Source organism: Odontesthes bonariensis, chromosome 24 (assembly GCF_027942865.1).
Source record: "Odontesthes bonariensis isolate fOdoBon6 chromosome 24, fOdoBon6.hap1, whole genome shotgun sequence".
Taxonomy (NCBI): domain Eukaryota; kingdom Metazoa; phylum Chordata; class Actinopteri; order Atheriniformes; family Atherinopsidae; genus Odontesthes; species Odontesthes bonariensis.
Window position 1 is genome coordinate 29,314,358 of NC_134529.1, and position 18,508 is coordinate 29,332,865.

At 41.4% G+C, this 18,508-nt stretch overlaps 1 protein-coding gene across 1 annotated transcript in view; it reads left to right on the plus strand.

Moving 5' to 3' along the window:
* Positions 1-1,994: 1,994 nt before the first annotated feature.
* The window catches only part of lama4 (laminin, alpha 4), a 43,486-nt gene continuing 26,972 nt past the window's right edge, over positions 1,995-18,508 (plus strand). The window contains exons 1-12 of the mRNA XM_075458610.1: positions 1,995-2,585; positions 8,112-8,213; positions 8,302-8,429; positions 8,529-8,609; positions 8,832-9,046; positions 9,509-9,609; positions 10,539-10,719; positions 11,156-11,239; positions 11,358-11,509; positions 12,298-12,408; positions 16,420-16,531; positions 17,203-17,367. Coding sequence (XP_075314725.1) covers positions 2,478-2,585; positions 8,112-8,213; positions 8,302-8,429; positions 8,529-8,609; positions 8,832-9,046; positions 9,509-9,609; positions 10,539-10,719; positions 11,156-11,239; positions 11,358-11,509; positions 12,298-12,408; positions 16,420-16,531; positions 17,203-17,367 — 1,540 coding nt within the window. The 5' untranslated portion in view covers positions 1,995-2,477. The remainder of the gene's footprint in view (positions 2,586-8,111; positions 8,214-8,301; positions 8,430-8,528; positions 8,610-8,831; positions 9,047-9,508; positions 9,610-10,538; positions 10,720-11,155; positions 11,240-11,357; positions 11,510-12,297; positions 12,409-16,419; positions 16,532-17,202; positions 17,368-18,508) is intronic.

The following is an 18,508-nucleotide window of genomic DNA, read 5'->3' on the forward strand; positions in this document are numbered from 1 at the left end:
CTTTTTATATCAATAATTATTAAAAAAATTATAAAAGTATAATTTATGAACATGTTCTTACCCCCTGCTGCGTCCTGTGAGCAGAGTTCCAGCTGAGTTTTGGTGTTGATGAAGCTAGTCCGGCTAGTTGGCTGGGGCCACAAAAATAAAGCGTCTTGCTTCTCAAAACAATATGCGTTCAAAAGAGTAATACATTTACATCACAAAATTGTTGTGCATGAAAAAGTCAGACCTCACATCGCTTGGCGCTATTTTTGCCTCCCTTGATATCAATGCCTCAAGCCACCTAGCGACAGCCGCACCTGTTACGGTGTTTGCTGCTCAGAAGCAGGGGACTGCTCGGTCTGCTCTTCTGTCTGCACGGTTTACATTGGACGCATTGATCAAGGGAGGCAAAAATAGCGATGCGAGGTCTGACTTTTTCATGCACAACGATTTAGTGATGCAAATGTATTAATCTTTTGAACGCATATTGTTTTGAGAAGCAAGACGCTTTATTTGTTTAGCCCCAGCCAACTAGCCGGACTACCTTCGTCAGTGCCAAAACTCGCCTGGAACTCGGCTCACAGGACGCAGCAGGGGGTAAGAAGATGTTCATAAATGATGTTGCTGATATGGGATGTCATACACCTTCATGTCAAAAGAGGCGAACTATCCCTTTAATGGTTGTGCATGGTTGTTTGCCTCTGTGTTGGCACTTTGTAGACGGAAGACCTTAATAGGTCTCACCTGATGGCAGCTGGGATAACCCCCCCCTTATTAGATGAAGCACATATGGAAACTAGGTGGTTGAATTAACCTTTAATGATCTATTTATATATCAAGTGATTTTATTCCAGCTTCTCTTTTAATGAGCATCTTGTCTTTCTAGAATGGTTTTTTTTGTTGTTTTTTTTTAAATTATTTTTTGGGGCTTTTTATGCCTTTATTGGACAGGCCAGTGGAGAGAGACAGGAAGCAGGGGACAGAGAGAGGGGGAACAACACGCAGCAAAGGGCCGGGACTCGAACCGGAGCCAGCTGCAGCGAGGACTATAGCCTCTTATACATGGGGCACCTGCTCAACCCACTACGCCACGGACCACCCCCTGGAATGTTTGAATAAATGTTATGACAAGACCGACACCAGAGTGAACCTGGCTAATGTGGCTCCATGGCTAATACTCACTCTCCACAACATTAAATTAAAAAAAATGCAAATTCTCATCACAAAGTACACTTCCTGTGTCACATAAGAGCACAATTGTTAAATCTTAAGTTTTACATCTAATCTAAAATCGGGCTGTATCACCACACATCTGTACCAGACATCAGTCAAGCTCTCGCGTTACTAACACACCCTCCATAGAAGCTTAAATGTTTTTATTCTAAAGTGTATCAAAGAACATTCTTATCTTTGAAAATCAGAAGAATCAATACTATTAAATTGAGAAAAATGTATACTTTATTTTGATGTTTCAAAATATTCCTGTTTAGAATATTACATAGAAAGATTTCCGAGGCCTTGTTTTGCTCTTTTTCAGATGACATCTGTACCATACATAACTACATTGTAACATCCTGTTTATTAGTCACTTGAGACATAGAACCTGCACTGCATAGCTTGGACATATTTGGAGCTGCTGAGAGTCATGAGTTTCTGCACATGGAAACATAGCTTTACATTATCCAGTAGTCCACTTTTAGACTCTCACAACACTTCCTTTGTGGCGGAAGTGTCACGCTCGGGCTCTTCCTGTTAAGAGCTTCACACAGTCTTTGTACATTCAGCAGCTTTTGATGTTCCGACCTTGGTAGACAAACAGAAAGCTCATGTCTGGGGCTGTGAGGTAGGGTTGCGCCAGGATATGGGAGCAGCTGTTTCTCTTCTGCCTGTGGAGTGCGTAGTGAGTGTTGAAGCTTCTGCCCACCCTGGCTGAACACAAGGGAAGGGGATTGGAAGGCGGGGGGCGGCAAAGGGAGGGGTGTTTGCTGCTTGTCAGCCCAAGGTGAAAAGGGTGCCATAGTCCTGCATATGGAGACAAGCTAACACTCAATATGACTTTGCCAGCTGGGTTGGGGGTGGGGGTGAGCACGTTGGATGGGTACACTGTCTGTTTCAAGCCTTCTCAAGAGACAGAAGCCCTCTGTTTCTCATGTGCCTCTCTGCCATCCGTTCTTTCTTTTCCACTCTTTCTCTCAGTTTCCAGTCTTCCCATCTGTATGTGATTTGGGATCCGGCTCAGGGGAGAGGCAAACCCACAAGGGGAGAAGAATTTGGGCAAGGAGGGAGGGAGAGAGGGTGGGAGAGAGAAAAGGAGGAAGTCCATACAAGTTTGTTTTACAGGAATCAGCCTGGGCCAGGACTAGGGGCAGTGCTGCATCTAGAACAGTGGGAAAGTGAAGCCAGAGGGTGAAGCAGAGCAAGAGGAGTTACCCAGAGGACACTGACAGACTGAGACGTACATGGAGAGGGGAGATCGCTAACCAAACACAAAAATGGCTTCTAAACTTCTGCTCTGCCTCAGCCTTCTCTTCATCCTTTCAGGGATTGCCTCTTCAGCCTCTGCCACCAGGCTTGGGGAACAGCAGCAGGCTTTGCTGATAGTAAGTCAGATCTGCTTTTAACTCTTTTTTGTAGCTACAGTACTACAGTATGCATACTAAAACTTGCTATTTAAATTATCTTTGTCTCCTTGCTGTACATGTGCTGAATACATTCAGCTGTCTGTGTGGAAACTGAAACTTCCCAATGGCTTTGTAATCATGCATTGTTTGTGTTAACTCAAGGCTGAGGCTCTTATGAACTCAGAATCTCTACTGCTGTCGTTTCCTTACTGCCCCTCCTTGACAGTTCCCTAATGGAAACCAGTACCAATCTTTGGGCAACAGGCCGAGGGAGACAAAAGGCAGAGAGGGCCAGAAAATCGATAAGCAACTATTTGCACAAAGGCTGCTCACATGTTGATTTATCAATAACTTTTATAAACTTCTACAGGCCTTTTGATGCATCTACATAAAGGGCTACAACGTGCCCGTCGGTGCCTCATGACTACAATGTTTTATGAGTACTGTAGTAACTGAACTCACAAGTGATCTGAACTATGAAACCAGTCGATAAAATAGTTTTTTTTTCCTTTGTAAATCACTTTGGACAGAAGCATCTGCTAAATGCATCAATGTAAATGTTTGAAGTAAAAAATGCCAAAGGAAATGTGTAGACATTCAAACCCACAAACTTGATAGAACTAAACCAGTACTCAGAATGTCTAATTCTGATTCTCTATTTTCTATATAATTTTGTTTTCCTATTTGTATTTAAGGGTCCCTTGATAGGAAATCTGCTCCCAGCACCCAGACTGTCTAAGTAGTTATAAAAGCAGGATGAGATTCTCATGACCTGGAATTCGTCTTTTCCTGAGGACGTTTGGTCAACATAGCATGACTAAATCCAGGTTCTGAACCCCTTGTCAAAGTCATTATAAATAAAGTGGCAAGCTTAAACTGAGAAGCAAGGCAGAAATGAGATTCAACATTCAAGCTTTAACATCTAATCCACATAACCCCCTTCCTGGGAAAACTCAACAAACAAGCAAATGTATGTGTAGGATAGAAGCAACTGAAAAGTTATCTTCATATAAACAATTTTCTACATATTTGAAGGTACTGAATGCCTCCCATCTACATGCAAACTACAGAGAAGTGATATGACTGCCTAGTTTGAGGCTCCATGACCAGAGAGTGTTTACTTTGTACAGAGTTCAGGAGCCAAATCCTGTTATTGCGCTTGACACCTGCTCTGTCGTGCATAAAACAGAGCTTTAGGGTTCATCCTAAAAGCATACTGTTAACAACGTTATGCTGATAGCTGCAAAAATACCGACGCAGAAATTGATGGAAATACTGGAAAAGGCAGCTTCATATGAAACAAAGAGGCTATATAACGTGTTGAATGTCAGCTTTGTTCTCCACTTGAGTGGATACAGTTGGAAGAGCATCAAAATAGTTCACACGCCAGAGGCTGCTCAAGGCTGTACATGTCAGTTGTTTCCAATTGTTTCAAACGCCACAATATTTGACAATATCATACCAACTGCTAGATTTGGTGTTACAAGAAAACAACAAAGTTTCCTCTCTACTAAAAATAATGTTTTTCACCTTGTTAACATGTCCATGAGATGTTTTCTATGTTCCAAGACATATCATGAGCAAAATACTGTGGCTGGCGAATGCTGCTTTGAATTTGCAGAGCGACAGAAGTAGTCTCAGAAGGGTAAGGTCAGACAGCCTGTATGTTCCACATGGAAGAATGGAGGAAATATTCCTGACTACGTGTTGGGGAGATCTGCACAGCTCATTTGCATGAAGAATGAGAAACTGAAGAAATGAGAAGCTTACACAAGCTATGAGAAGAAGTTAGCCAGGGGCAAGACATTGAACCCCACATTACCCCCGATATGTTCATCGGTGGGAGATTGAATGGAAAAGTGTTTCACACTGAATAAAAAGCACGTCTTAAAAGCATGCTGAAGAACCCAGAAAAGGGGCCGTAAGGATTAAAAGACACCATACAAGTGTGGGCCATTTACCATTTGGCCCAACCTAGAGGCTGGGCACTTACCTGTGGTACATGCTAGTACCAGGCCCAGCTGATGGCTCAGGCATTACCCAACACTGGAAAAAAATCTAAATCTTACCAAGTATATTTATCTCATTTCTAGTCAAAATATCTCATTACACTTAATATCAGACACAGTTGTCTAACAAGTACAATTTCAGCCAGATATAGGGACTTGTTTCAAGACAATACATCTGGAATATCTTGTTCAGTGAAAAAGTCTTGAAAACATCTTGTTTTGAGTCATATGCCATGTGAAACAAGCTTTTTTTGACATTTGAAGAAGTTGTTAAGCTAATTTCAAGATCCCTTTTATCTCAAAAGTCTTTAAATATCACATCTTATTTCAAGAAATCTTGACAAGCCGATTTTCACTAGTTCCATTGGCAGATTTCTTTGCTTATTTCAAGCAAAAACGTCTTGTATTTGTTGTTTTTTTACTTATTTTTGGAGGGGCAATTTTTTACCCTGCAGAGGGCCAAGCACTTGTTGGCAGGCCCAGCTTGGCCTGGTCAGCACAGGAGCAAGCCTCTCATTGTCAGGGCTCTGCTTATCTGACAGACCAGGAGCAAGGTATTACCCAAAGTAGATTGGAGTGGGCCCATAATAGCATATTCATAGAATGAAAAAAGAGGTATCATCATACCCAAGCTATATTTTTTACAGAGCAACTGGAGAGCAGCATGCTCATGCAACATGCTGTGCATGTCCACAATAGTAGCAGTGGTATGTGATATTGCTGGACAAGGAAATTCTTTTTTATCTTCATGCCAGTGGCTGGAAGATTGTGCTGACACATGAGAAAGCCTGAATGAATGCAATGAGAAACAGCTTGCTCGGCTTTGTACAAAATACAGAATATAAAGTTGGTTAACATACAAAGATGTTCATTATTAATCTTCAGACTGTATCTCATTTGTTTCACTAAGTGGCTGTTGAGCCTCCTTATCAAAGTGAAAATAAAGATATCAATTCAATATTAAGGAGTGAGTGTAGCTTAGGCAGAAAAACAATTATGCTCAGCCACTATTCTCATAAAGAAATGATTCACGCCACCAATGAACTTCCCTGTGCTCATTGATAGTGTTCTTTTACTGTGCCTCAATGTTTGAAAAAAGGTTGAAAACCAGTTGACATTCCCAGGACTGCTGTGCAGGTGCCCATAGCTAAAACTACTCAAACAGCAACAAAATCTGGTTTCTGCCCACGCTCCTCCTCTCACAACAACTTTCGCAGGACATTAGAAACATATAAAGAGATGCAAGAAAAGGTAGGGAAAGGCATTTCCATCATAAGACAAACTCAACAAATGAACAGCTGCAGAAATTGTTACAACTTGCTGAACATTTTAGTTTGAATGTCTTTTTGACCATCAAAAGTCAAAGGGCCCCATGAAGAAACAACTTTTCATAAAAAAGAAAAAGAAAAAGTTTGTTGATACAATTGGCTCAAGTTTATCTTTTTACTTTTCATTTATTTATACATTTAAAAGAAGATGCCCATTGCTGTGTTTGGGGGAAACAAAAGAAACTGCTTACTAAAAGATCAGATTGCAAAACCAGCTAGATGCTAACTTTTTTCTTTCGCCTGTGTGTTGTAATATATATCATGGTGACATAATCATAGCTCCTGCCTGTTCCATGGCTTGAAAATCTGGTTTGTTAGTTAGCAGCCCTTAGTTTTTTTGCTAGACTAACATTCCCATGTGCTAACCACCAATACTCAAAACATTGACGCATGTGAAGCTGCTATTTTGGTCCTTATTCAAATTGGTCCTGTCTAATTTGAACATTTCTTGATTTGAAGCTTAACATTTCTCATTGAAACACAACACAGCTGCTGTTAATGGCTGAAATTACACATGATTTGTACATTTTATGTCACAGTCGGGCAAACAGGGACAAAAATGTTACTCCAAAAGCTCTTTACCCAGCTTGTTTAGAGACTAAGCCATTTGCGTCATTCTCTAGCCCTCGACCCCTGTTCTGTACTCCCATGTACTGTATATAAGCACTGCAGCTGTTCCACTCATCACACAACCATCACACAGCTAGAAGGACTACCAATTCCAAGCTCTTTCAAGTGGCTTTACAAATAGTAAATGCTGGCGTTCTTGTAAACTTCTAACAGCTTGGATTATACCATTATGGTTATTTCACTCTTTGAAAACTCAAACTATTGGCATCATTACTGCCATGTTCAGGATGTATTTCCGTGGAATCTTGGCTCACTGAGTGTTTGTATGGTAATAAAAGCTGGCTCTGTAATTCGTGCATGTGCCCCATGGGTCAGTGAAACTCACAGGAAACTGGTGCGCAGGAAAAATTTGAACTGCTGTCTACATGCATGTTAGCTGGCTACAAGCATGTCTTTGTCTCACAGCTCAACTGTGAATATATCAAAGTATGCATCAAAAGCAGCCATACACTCTTGTGTGTCTGTAGAATGTTCTGAGCTGTGGTTGTTCTGAATTCCCAGCATCAATGTCTGCCAGACAAGAATGTCAAATTTTGGAGTTCCCATAGACTGCTGCTAAAAAGATAAGATGACATAAGATAAGATAAGATAAGATAAGATAAGATAAGATAGTCCTTTATTAGTCCCACAGTGAGGAACCTTACAATGTTACAGCAGCAAGGCCAGTAAGACAGAAAAAGTTTGCCTCACTTAGTGGTGCTGCTTCAAAAGTTCACAGAAGTTTAAAAGATGCATCTGTGAGTGTGAGAGAGACAGAGAGGACTCTGAATCCTTTCAGCACATCATCCTGAGAGTGAACAGACATGAGACAGAATGCAGCATGTATTTATGTCTTTGTATTTGTATTGTCATGTATTTATTTAATTGAGTTTTGCAAAAGTTCATCTAATACCATGAGACTATGTAGGAGTGTTGATTGATTTAGCAAATTGTTATTTCTATAATACATGGCAGAATATTTGTACAATTTTCACATTTTTTATATTAATTTATTTATTGAGTCTTGGTCTACTTGCATTTCTAGGACTGGTCCAGGAACAGTTAAAGTGCAATTTCTGTAGACATGTAAAATAATGCAAAACTCTAAAAGTCAGGTCAAAAGAAGACCACCCAGTTGCGTCTCAGAGGATGAGGAGCATCACTCAAAAGTGTAAACAAGTCCAAACTATTTTGAAGGGCTCAAGCATACAGCACCTCAGCTTTGAACAGGAAAAAAAGTTCTATTTACTGATGAATCTGGAGATTAATGGCATTTACAGAAAGTTGTTAGTAATGAAACCGAGAATTAAACTCACTGTATAACATGGTGGAGGAAATGTACAAGTTCTGTCTCCTCTAATAAAACGCCTGACAGTAAAGACTCTTCAAGGCCGACAATTTCACTTTTACACAGCAAATATTCAATACTTATAAGAAATATATTGCAATGAAATGTACAACAGTTTACTGTATAATTAAGCTCAGAATGAAACATACTGCCAAGTTATTTACTAAAAAGAACATTACACATCTGAACTCCTCCACTTTTCCTGCTGCAGGTGTGTAAAAAGGGATTTTTCCTCAGTGAGAAAGACTTATGCCTACCATGCAACTGCAGGGGCCATGCTGACTTCTGTGAAGACATCACTGGTGTTTGTATAGTAAGTATTCCACCCTTATTTTCACTTAATAATCCAAGTAAACAAACTTAGCCACGAATTATAAATAATGATATTTTTCACCTTCAAGAACTGCAGAGACCACAGTACAGGGGATTTCTGTGAAATGTGTGAGGAAGGCTACATTTTGACCCGTAGTCGGGAAGGACACCATACCTGCCAACCCTGCGCCTGCCCCCTCTCCACCCTGTCCAATAAGTAAGTCACTCAGTTCATGTTTATGCAGCCACAGCAAGCAGCAAGGGTTCTCATTTTGCGTGTGATCTCTGAAACACTTTCCTCTGTGTGTCCGGCCAGCTTTGCTGTGCACTGTGACAGAGGAGGAGCCGCTCTGCGCTGCAAGTGCCAAGAAGGTTATGCTGGACATTACTGCGAGAGGTCAGTGCCAATAAGACTTAAAGAATCAATTCAAAAGTTATATTAAGCACAACCAAGATGGGCTCTGTGAACACTCAGTAAAATACCATCACTAGTACAGATAGCGCTTCAGTGCAGCATGAAATAAAGACATCACAGAAGAGGAAAAAAAGCACGATGAAAGGCAGACTTTTCTCCTCAAGCTTTTTATTGTATCAGTCATCCACAGTCTTCCCCATCCAGGTGTGCTCCAGGATACTATGGCAACCCAATGGCAATTGGTAATTCCTGTAAGAGGTGTGACTGTAACGGCAACTCTGACCCCAACCTGATCTTCAACGAGTGCCATAATGTGACGGGCTACTGCCAGCACTGTTGGGGAAACACGGCCGGTGCCAACTGTGAGAAGTGTGCCCCAGGTTTCTATGGCGACGCCATCAGCGCCAAGAACTGCAGAGGTGGGGGGCAACAAGTGAACTCCCACATTCGTAATCTTCAGTCAAGAGATCTCTGACCATGAAATCATTTTGTTCCTACATATTGCAGTTTGCTAACCTGCATTCTTCTCATACTTCCTGTGACAGAAGTCAAGTGTTCCTCCAGCTCAGTTTAGTAAAGCCCAAGATGGCCTGCAGCATTACATATGTTACACTATTCTAAAATCAGTCAAATCAAAGTGGATATATCTATATCTATTTCTACTTGATTTCATCTCAGCTGTTTGAATGATTACACACAACAAAGGTTTCCTTTGCCATATGTGAGCAACTGAGACGCTGCTCTGCAGAAACCCAAGACAAGTCTGCATGAAGGATTATCATATGGCTTTTGATGCCCAGCAACTCCAAAAATAACCCTTATGTTAACAATATGCAACCTCTAACGTTCTCATCCCTGCAAATGTCATGTGTCTGCTGCAGAGTGTGCGTGCAGCAAATGTGGCACCTCTTCGTGTGACGACAGGACGGGAGTGTGTCACTGCAGGCCGGGAGTCACGGGACGCCTCTGTGACCAGTGTGAGGTGAGACGAGCTCAGTGTGACCGGTGTGAGGTGAGACGAGCTCAGTGTGACCAGTGTGAGGTGAGACGAGCTCAGTGTGACCGGTGTGAGGTGAGACGAGCTCAGTGTGACAGTGTGACCGGTGTGAGGTGAGACGAGCTCAGTGTGACCGGTGTGAGGTGAGACGAGCTCAGTGTGACCGGTGTGAGGTGAGACGAGCTCAGTGTGACCAGTGTGACTTCCTCACATAGCTCAGGTATTCAGCTCAGGAAGAACAGTTTATTACATTACAGGATTGGATTTTTGGAGATTTGACCACTCTTAAGTAAAATCACTTCACTCATAGAAATGTCATTTGTTTTTTTTCTTTTTTTCTTTTCAGGGAATGAAAACAAGAGAAAGAGAAATCATTTAAGCTGAAGTTGTTTAAGCATCATTTAAAACTACCAAAGGGTTGGAGATATCTTTTGAAGTGTTGCAGATGAAGGTTAATCATTACAAAGAGATAAAGTTTCAGTTAAAGTAAAAAAAAAAATCAATTGAAGAACAGAAAAACACTAAATTTCTTTGCTGTTGAACTGGAAGAAGACATTTAGAAAGTTAGATATAAAAGAAGTGAGATATGAAGTTCAGTTTCAGATAAAGCAGAAAAATTGGAATAAATTCAAATTTATGGTTGACGTGCTTGAGATAGTTGTATTGAGTGGGTTTACTTTAAAACATTTGCAGGTGATGATAAGGTAGTGTAAGAATGGGAAGTAGCTGAACTGTCACATGGCAGTTAGTGTTTGAAAGGAATAAAAAAAAGTGTAAATGCTGTTACCATAACTACCAAAAATGAAAATGAAAAAGAAAAAGAGGCATTTGAATGACAGATCCATTGTTTTTTTTTTTTTTAATTAACTTGAAAAGCCTCTTGACTCGCAGTGGTTTTCATTTGTGTCATCTAGGAGGGCTACTCTGGCTTCTCCAGCTGCCAGGGATGTCGAAGGTGCGAATGTGGGCCAGCTTCTGTCCGCTCCACTTGTCATCCTCTAACTCACAGCTGTCCGTGCCGCCCTGGAGCCGGAGGTCGTTACTGTGAGCGCTGCCTCCCAGGATACTGGGATTACAGCCCTTCCGGCTGTCAGAGTAAGTCAGATGTCCATAGACAACACGTCAAATGTTCTTCTACTCTTTTGACACAAGGAGCAATTGTTTAAACTTTCAGTGCAGATTCCCAAAGGAAAAAGCTTCACGAAATGCTTCGATTCCCACACCCACCAGCAGTAGTGTTAGAGGAGCATCTGCTGAGCGCCGTGACCCTTTGCTCAGACACTCTGCAGAGAGCTGAATGACATCACCGTGCAACCCAAATCTATATACATAAACAGCTGCTGAAGCCATCATTCCCACACAAGAGAAGACACGAAACAGATGTATAGGCCTCAAGCCAAATGACCATCTGTGGATCTTGATATATATTTGATAAATGTACTGACTTGTTTTCAGCTGATCAACATTATTTAACCGATAAGCACAATTTTCTGTCTTACCTGACAATAACATCCAACTATCTTTTTTGTAGAGTGTGACTGTGAGAGTGGCTACTGTGATATGCATACAGGAGCATGCCTGGCTGAGGCTGCAACACTCAACCTGTGCAACATCAGTGAGTCATGTTAAAGCAAGAATACACATCCCACAACAGAGGAGTACATTGCAAGAAATGAAAAAATGAAATTTGCATTTACTCCGTTGTTTAAAGTTGATATTAATTCTGCTTTTAGGTTGTGATGACTGTATATGGCATCTGACTTTCGACTTAAAGGTGTCCAATACAACATTGGACCAGCTAAAAGTTGGAGTGCTGAACATCTCTACTGGTGCAGCTGCTAATGACAGGCTCAAGTACTATAACTACACGGCTCATCAACTCCAGGTATAGTCGCTCATGAAATAACAACTGCTGCGTAAATAAAAGATAACTGAGAAATATACCATGTTTGTAAAGAAAATTCAAAGCTGCTTCAGTGGAAAATATTTGATAAAGAATGAAGCCAGAGAGAATGTGAAATGAGAAAAGACTTGCTCATCTTAACAAATACAGAGAATTTTCACTTAAAGTTCATTATTTTCATTTCACATGTTTACTCTTTAGGTTTGTTATTTTTATGTTTTCATGACATTATAGCCCTTCCAAGCAGACATGATTTCAATGATGGAGGCCAGCTATGTACTACAATCCCTGCTCAACAGCAAACAGTAAAGATCATGTTAGCAATTAGTTTCCTAGCTAAGCAAAGTGCCCGAAGCTCAAGCATCATATCTTTTTCTTTTTCTTTTTGCAGCCTGCCATTATTTGTGTCAACAGAAAATATTGAACTCAAATAATCATAGTTTTTTAACACGGCATGAAGTTTATCCTACAACTGGGCAAACCTGTTAAAGTCCTTTAGTCAGATTTGGGTGAAAAAAATTGGCTTCTACTAAAACAGACATAGATGGGTTTGTTAATGTAAAGTGTGTTTAGGGAAAAGGAAAATTCCACTGCTGCTTTAGACAATAATTCCTGGAATTCAGGAGACACCATGGCTGTCAATTTCAAAGGGATTATGTCTTTTCTAAAGCCTTACTTTTCCTTTAAACCTTTACACAACAGTGGCTTTTTACCATTTACAACTCTCTGGTATGTGTTGGAATAAAGAAGCTTACATGCTCTGCTTCCAGATACAGTTTCAAGGCTGGAAAAACAAGTCATCTGTGATGAAGACCCAGACTGATGATCTGGAGTGGGCCACAGACGCCGTGGTGTCGGACATCAAAGAGCTCGGGGAATCGGTCAGTAAAGCCATCATCCTTTCTTTAGTGAAATCTCTGGAAGACTTCAGAAGTTTACGCTTATTTTATTTCTCTCTTTTTGGCTTTTGAAATATAGCATTTTTAGTCCAGCTATGATCAGCCCCTTTCACACTGAGACCCGCTACCTTAGCGGGTCCAAATTGCACCTTCGACCAGCGTCGAGCAATGTGAACGCTTGGCGTGTTAACGCTAGTCGTCCATTGTTCAGTCAACGCAAGCCGTATCCAACGCATTCAGTTCATTTTCAATGAAATCCGGCCGATCGTTGTCGCCGTGCTCGCAAAGCATGCTGGGATTCCGGCACGGCGAGCGGGGGACCTGCGGCACGTCAAAATGTTGGGCTCGCCCGAAGTTTATGCAAATTTGCCACGGCAGCCGTAGTGCGTTACCCAATGACAGTAGATCATGTAGGCGTGTCATGATAGGTTTGTCGTGACGAAAGCATCGGGGAGAAAAAATAAAAAATAATAAAGATGGAGGAGTGTTTGATTACAGCGGTTAGCGGGTTCCCCGTTTTATTCGATCTATCCCTGCCATCATACAGGGATACAAACATAAAAGACGAGGCGTGGAGGAAGGTGGCGGAGATTGTGGGTGTCCCTGGTGGGTTGACATCTGTGTGAACTGTACAAAATTGCATGAACACCTTGCAAACATCATGGCCAGTAATGTATGCTAATGTAAATGGCTAGGTCATTCCCCTGGTTGTCTTCGTGGTGATGAGCTAGATATGTTATATTATGTATAGTAAAATAATGAATGAAATAAATGAAGGGCATCACTCGGTTTTTTTTCCCTTTGTTTATTCACCCCTGAACGTTTCGGGTATTGCTCATGTCATTGCTATTGCGGGTAAAATGAACTGCAGCAGTGGCCAGAATGGCTGTGCTAAAACGATTGTAGGCGAATAAACACACCTAAAACATCAGGCAATTGTGTGAGCATCTCCACTTTTGCAGTAAAGTAATGATCACAAGTTATTTACTTTCCCCCGGAGCCATTCTACCGTATATTCTATCTACAACTTCGTATACATGCCCACTGTAGTAGCAACACGGCGACACTAGGCATCCAATCCGGCGAGTTAAGTTGACGTGACGGAACAATGGATCTCTACCGTAAGGCTCTAGCTTGGTTGCTGCGTCTGCTCGCGCGAGCGGTGTTGATGACGTCACGAGTTCGTGCCCGCCATATATAGTGGCGCAAGTCGATGCGCCAGTAGTTGCAATTTTCTCCGTCACAGAGGTGGCGCTGCTACGTGAAGGTTACCGCTACTCTACAACCACGAAAGTGGAGAAGAAAACAATGAAGAGCAGGAACACTGTCATTAATGATACTGCTGCAGTATCTGGATTATTTTAATTTTTTAATTCAGTTAAAAGAGGTGATGGTCTGAAGCCCCCGGCATCACCACTTTAGGTGACCCGTGTCGCCTGAAGCCGAGTTCAGGGGGCGTTGCCTAGTGGCAGAGCGTCACACGAAAAACATAAAATGCTGGGCGTGTACATTGACGTAGGCACAAGCCATGCGTCGAGGATTAGGGTTAAATACAGAGTGGCTTCCTCCCCAGATGGCGTGGCCCATGTCAAAATATGGCTAGTCCACTCGCCCTCTTCCACTCCTGCCGTTGTGGTCATTAACCGCATGGAACTTTTTCCTCATGGCCTTTAATTTGTTGGTCACCTGCATCTTGCTGCGTGGGAAACCGCGCTCTCCCATCTTTCTCGCCAGCCCTTCCAGCAGAGGTCCATCTTTCACCGTTCCCGAAATGTGGCGGTAAATAACGTCCTCTGCTCGGAGGCTGAGGAGCTCGCGGACCTCCTTGTCTCCCCAGTTGGCCATCTTCAAAAATGTCTCGAACTTGATGTAAAACAGAGTAAAACTTGTCCTCACCTGTGGCTGTTGTTCTGAATCAGCTGTCCATTCTGTCTTTTAAACTCCTCACGTCACGCCACGCCCACGTCCGACCCGCGTCGATTGCGTTCACACCAAACTCGGCTCGGCAAAAAGACTAGGGTCCGACGCGGGTCGAAAGGCGAGTCGAGTTGACACGGCAGCCCGGGTCGGCAGTGTGAACGCAACAGCGGACACGCTAAATTCGCGGATTAAACGCGGGTTCTTCCTCAGTGTGAAAGGGGCTATCTATTACAACATGCATACCACTACAGCTCAGACAGAAACTATTCAAAAAAGTATTCAAAACTACACAAGTTAAACCTCCTTTGTTACATTGTATATAGAAAATATAAACAATTTTCTAATTTGATGTAACAAGATAAAGAAAGACATGTTTATAGAAAATACAAGTAAGACATTCTGTGAGATTCTCCAATCAGCAGATGACAGCAACTGGTGACAGGGGAGGGTGTCAGGATTGGGTGTAAAACATACATTCATCAAAGTCTTCCAAACACCACTTTGTGCCAAACTTCTTTTGGAAAAAAAAAATTCTTAATGGGAGATTTTTGGTCTTTCAATATCTACAGAGCAGAACATCGTGAAAAAATTCAGGGACTCTCAGTGAGTAAAGGCCAAGGACAGAAAGCACTGCTGGATGGCCTTCAAGCCATGTCATGCCACCATGATCAATATGGAATAGAAAAAAATAGAGAAATACTTTATTCATCCGCCATGGGGACCTCTCTGTCCTGCAGGATGCTGTGGAGAGGATGTTTATTATTCTCCAAAACAGAATTTCCTCCTCATCCGTTGCTCCACCACAGCACTGAGAGGGTCCAGCCTTCTGCCTACAACAGAACCAGCCTTTTTCACAAGTTTGTGTCTGTAGTGCAACTCCCCCAGCAGACAGCAGCATAGAACAGACTATATGCTATCTCTGGTTGGGGACACATACACTCAGTGGTCTTCATCAGTGACGTGTTTGGAGCATATGTACTCAGCGACCTCACTGATGCTTATTTTCAAATATTCTCTTTAAGTATCAGACACCTCACCATCAAGGTGACGTCTTTTCCCTAGGAGCTCCGTGGTTATGTCAGCAGGACGACGCCAGACCTCATTCTGCAGCGTGGCTTCATGCACACAGAGTGCGGGAGCTCGATGGCCTGCTCCATACACAGCAAAATAAATGAGAGACTGAGCTGAAACTTGAATTCAGTACACTTGTAACCATATCTATTAATTTGTAAAACAAAAACATTATTGGCTGAGCATTCCAACATTTAAGTGTATGACATCTTGGGTTAGTGCTGTCTTTTGACTTCAACAGTTTCTTTTTTAGTAGATTTACTATTTACTAAGTCTTTCAGAGTGAGTTTGTCAGATAATTGGTGTTTAGATGCTGGAAGAACATAGAAAACATGTTGTTTCAAACAAGCAACAACACATTATAGGCAGGTCCTCATTTAGGATCAAATATTAAAGGATTTCTTATTGACCTTGTATTATTCATTTTCCCAAACAGAATGGTCTCATTCATCTTCAGCTCAGGATTTCCATGTTAAACCATCAGATTGGGCATCACTATCAATTTATTCAAATAGCTACATTGTTCTACAACATAACAATGTAAGAAAATTAGGGAGTTAATTAGGAGTGATCACTTAATGGGAAAATATAAAATTACATAGTGTCACTGTTAAAATCCTACAGCTGGAGCACATTTTCTTTTTTCCAAGATCATTTAAACACAAAATAATTTGAATTTTTCCAGTAGATAAAATACTGAGAACTGTTGATAAAGGTTCTTTGCTGGGCAGGATAACGTGGACAGCCCTGTTTGACCTGAAAGATGTAGAAATAGTAGCCTTGGCTACAGTCCTAGCTTCAGGGGACGAGAATATATATTTAATAAAATACATACATCAAGGGATTTTTTGTTATTACAGAAAATATTATTCATTAATCTGTGGTCAGAATTTACAAAACGGAAGAATCTCTAAGAAATTAATTTTGGAAAATGATTTAGTAGATTGAGATTGAGGGAAACTGGACTGGGGTGTTTACTGATTTCCTTCTGTGGTTTCTCAGGAAAGCTCTTTGAGGAGTCTAGGGAACGAGCTGGATAACAATACACTGGATTCCCTCACCTTGGCTCAGCAACTCAGCTCAAATCTAACTGATCTCAACATACGCATCGAAGGTAACAAACAGGAATGTTTTGTCTCCAGCATTGGCTGATGAATTTCCTGCAGAGATAAAGTTTTACAAACAGAGCACATTGAGGTCTAGCTTTTAGCTGAACAAGCAATCTTTCCAGGCTTTGGAGGAACAGGTAAAATACAGAGATGCTTTTTTTTTCCTGGAGATCTCTCCAGTTATGAATAATAAGTGAACAAATACAAAATCATACGTAATTATTAGTTACCTGAGAAGAACCTTCATGTTCTTGTCCTTATGTAAGTTCTCTTTGAGTGGAGGGTGAGTGTGTGTGTTGGTGTGTGTGTTGGTGTGATGGTCTGGTGACTTGTCTCATATGTCCTTTCATCCATTGGCAGCTTGAATAGGCTCCAGCCCTTAACTGGATTAAGTGTGTGTAAAATATATGTGATCTTAAATTCTGTACTCAATTGGGATATTGTTTGAGATTCAATATAGTGGTAATCGACTGTTCATTGACTAAAAATGTTAGAACCGACTTTTATATTTCATAACACTTTTGGCAAGCTTGTGGGATGATCTGTAAAAGAAAAACTTTGGGAGTTACTGTGGCCTGATGTGAGCCAAGAGTAAAATGAAAACTGAGAGTTTAGCATGAGAGCTCAAACTCAAGCCTAGCTGTGCTAATGTAAGCGTTTGTGTGTGCGTACATAGAGATGATCCACGACTGGGAGCTGTACAGTGTTCAACAGGATGTGGATCCAGAAGTGGTCAGAAAGAACTCGAAAGTAGCCCAGGAAATGGTCACCCGGATGAGGGAGCTGGACCTGTCATCCCAGGAGCCCACCACCACTGATGAGTCAACAGAGGCCCATGACTGTGAGGGGATGAAAACCTTTGTGCAAACACACATAACAGCTTGTGCATAGATACTGATTACAACCTTATGTATTTTTTGCAGGCAGAATGTAGCACTCATAAAATGTTATTATCCTATTCCTTTACCAATATTAGATTCAATTTGTATGCAAAATCATATTATTATCATTAGTCTCCTAACATGTACGTTTGTGGTAAAGAAATATGTACATTATGTAACTTATGGTGATGAGTGGCACAGAAGTGTAAAAAAAAGTTAGTGAACAGAATTATTTCTTAAATCTATATGTAGCTATCTTTGCTCATATAGCAGTAAGGCTGTTGTAACTACACTCCTGAATGCACTAATCTCAACTAGCATGTATTAGTATTAAGATCCGATTTATTGTTCATGCAGACATGCATACCCATGGAGCGGTGGGCAGCCATGAAGCGCCCGGGGAGCATGGGGGGTATGGTGCCTTGCTCAAGGGCACCTCAGCCGTGACAAGGAGGTGGACTGACTCCAGCTATCAGTTCCACCAATCTTTTTTGAGTGGCGAGAGTGGGAATCGAACTGCCAACCTTCCGGTTATTCTAACCACTCTTTATTCAACTCTAACCACTGAGCCACGGCCGCCCCCGTTATTAGTACACTATTACACCAAAATTCCAACTAAGACTTTTTAGCTTGATTGGTGTCTTGATTATGCGATGGGATTTTGGTTCAGACTATGTTCAAACAAAACTTGGTCTTAGTCCAGATCACTCTGGACCGTGCTTCTGTTTGTTTCAAGTGCAAAACATTTTTGGAAGGTTTGGACTTTCAGACAATTTACAAGAAAAGGACCATAGACATGTAAAAAGTGAAGTTGCGCTTTCCCATTTGTGTGAGCACAGTCCTCATACAAATAGCAAACACATCCTCTGAAGTGTTTGTGGAAGATGAGAGAAAGACAGAGAGTATAACATCAGAGACCCAGTGAGCAGTCCTGCTGCTAATTAGCACAAAAAAAAGAAAACTTCAACTTTATTACAAATATTTGACCATATTACAAAAAGACAATTCCAATCAATTGAAATTTTGAATTGTTGGTGATGCTAAATCAAATCCTGTGGAAACATAATATTGTGATCTGACGTTTTCTGGTTTACGCAGTTC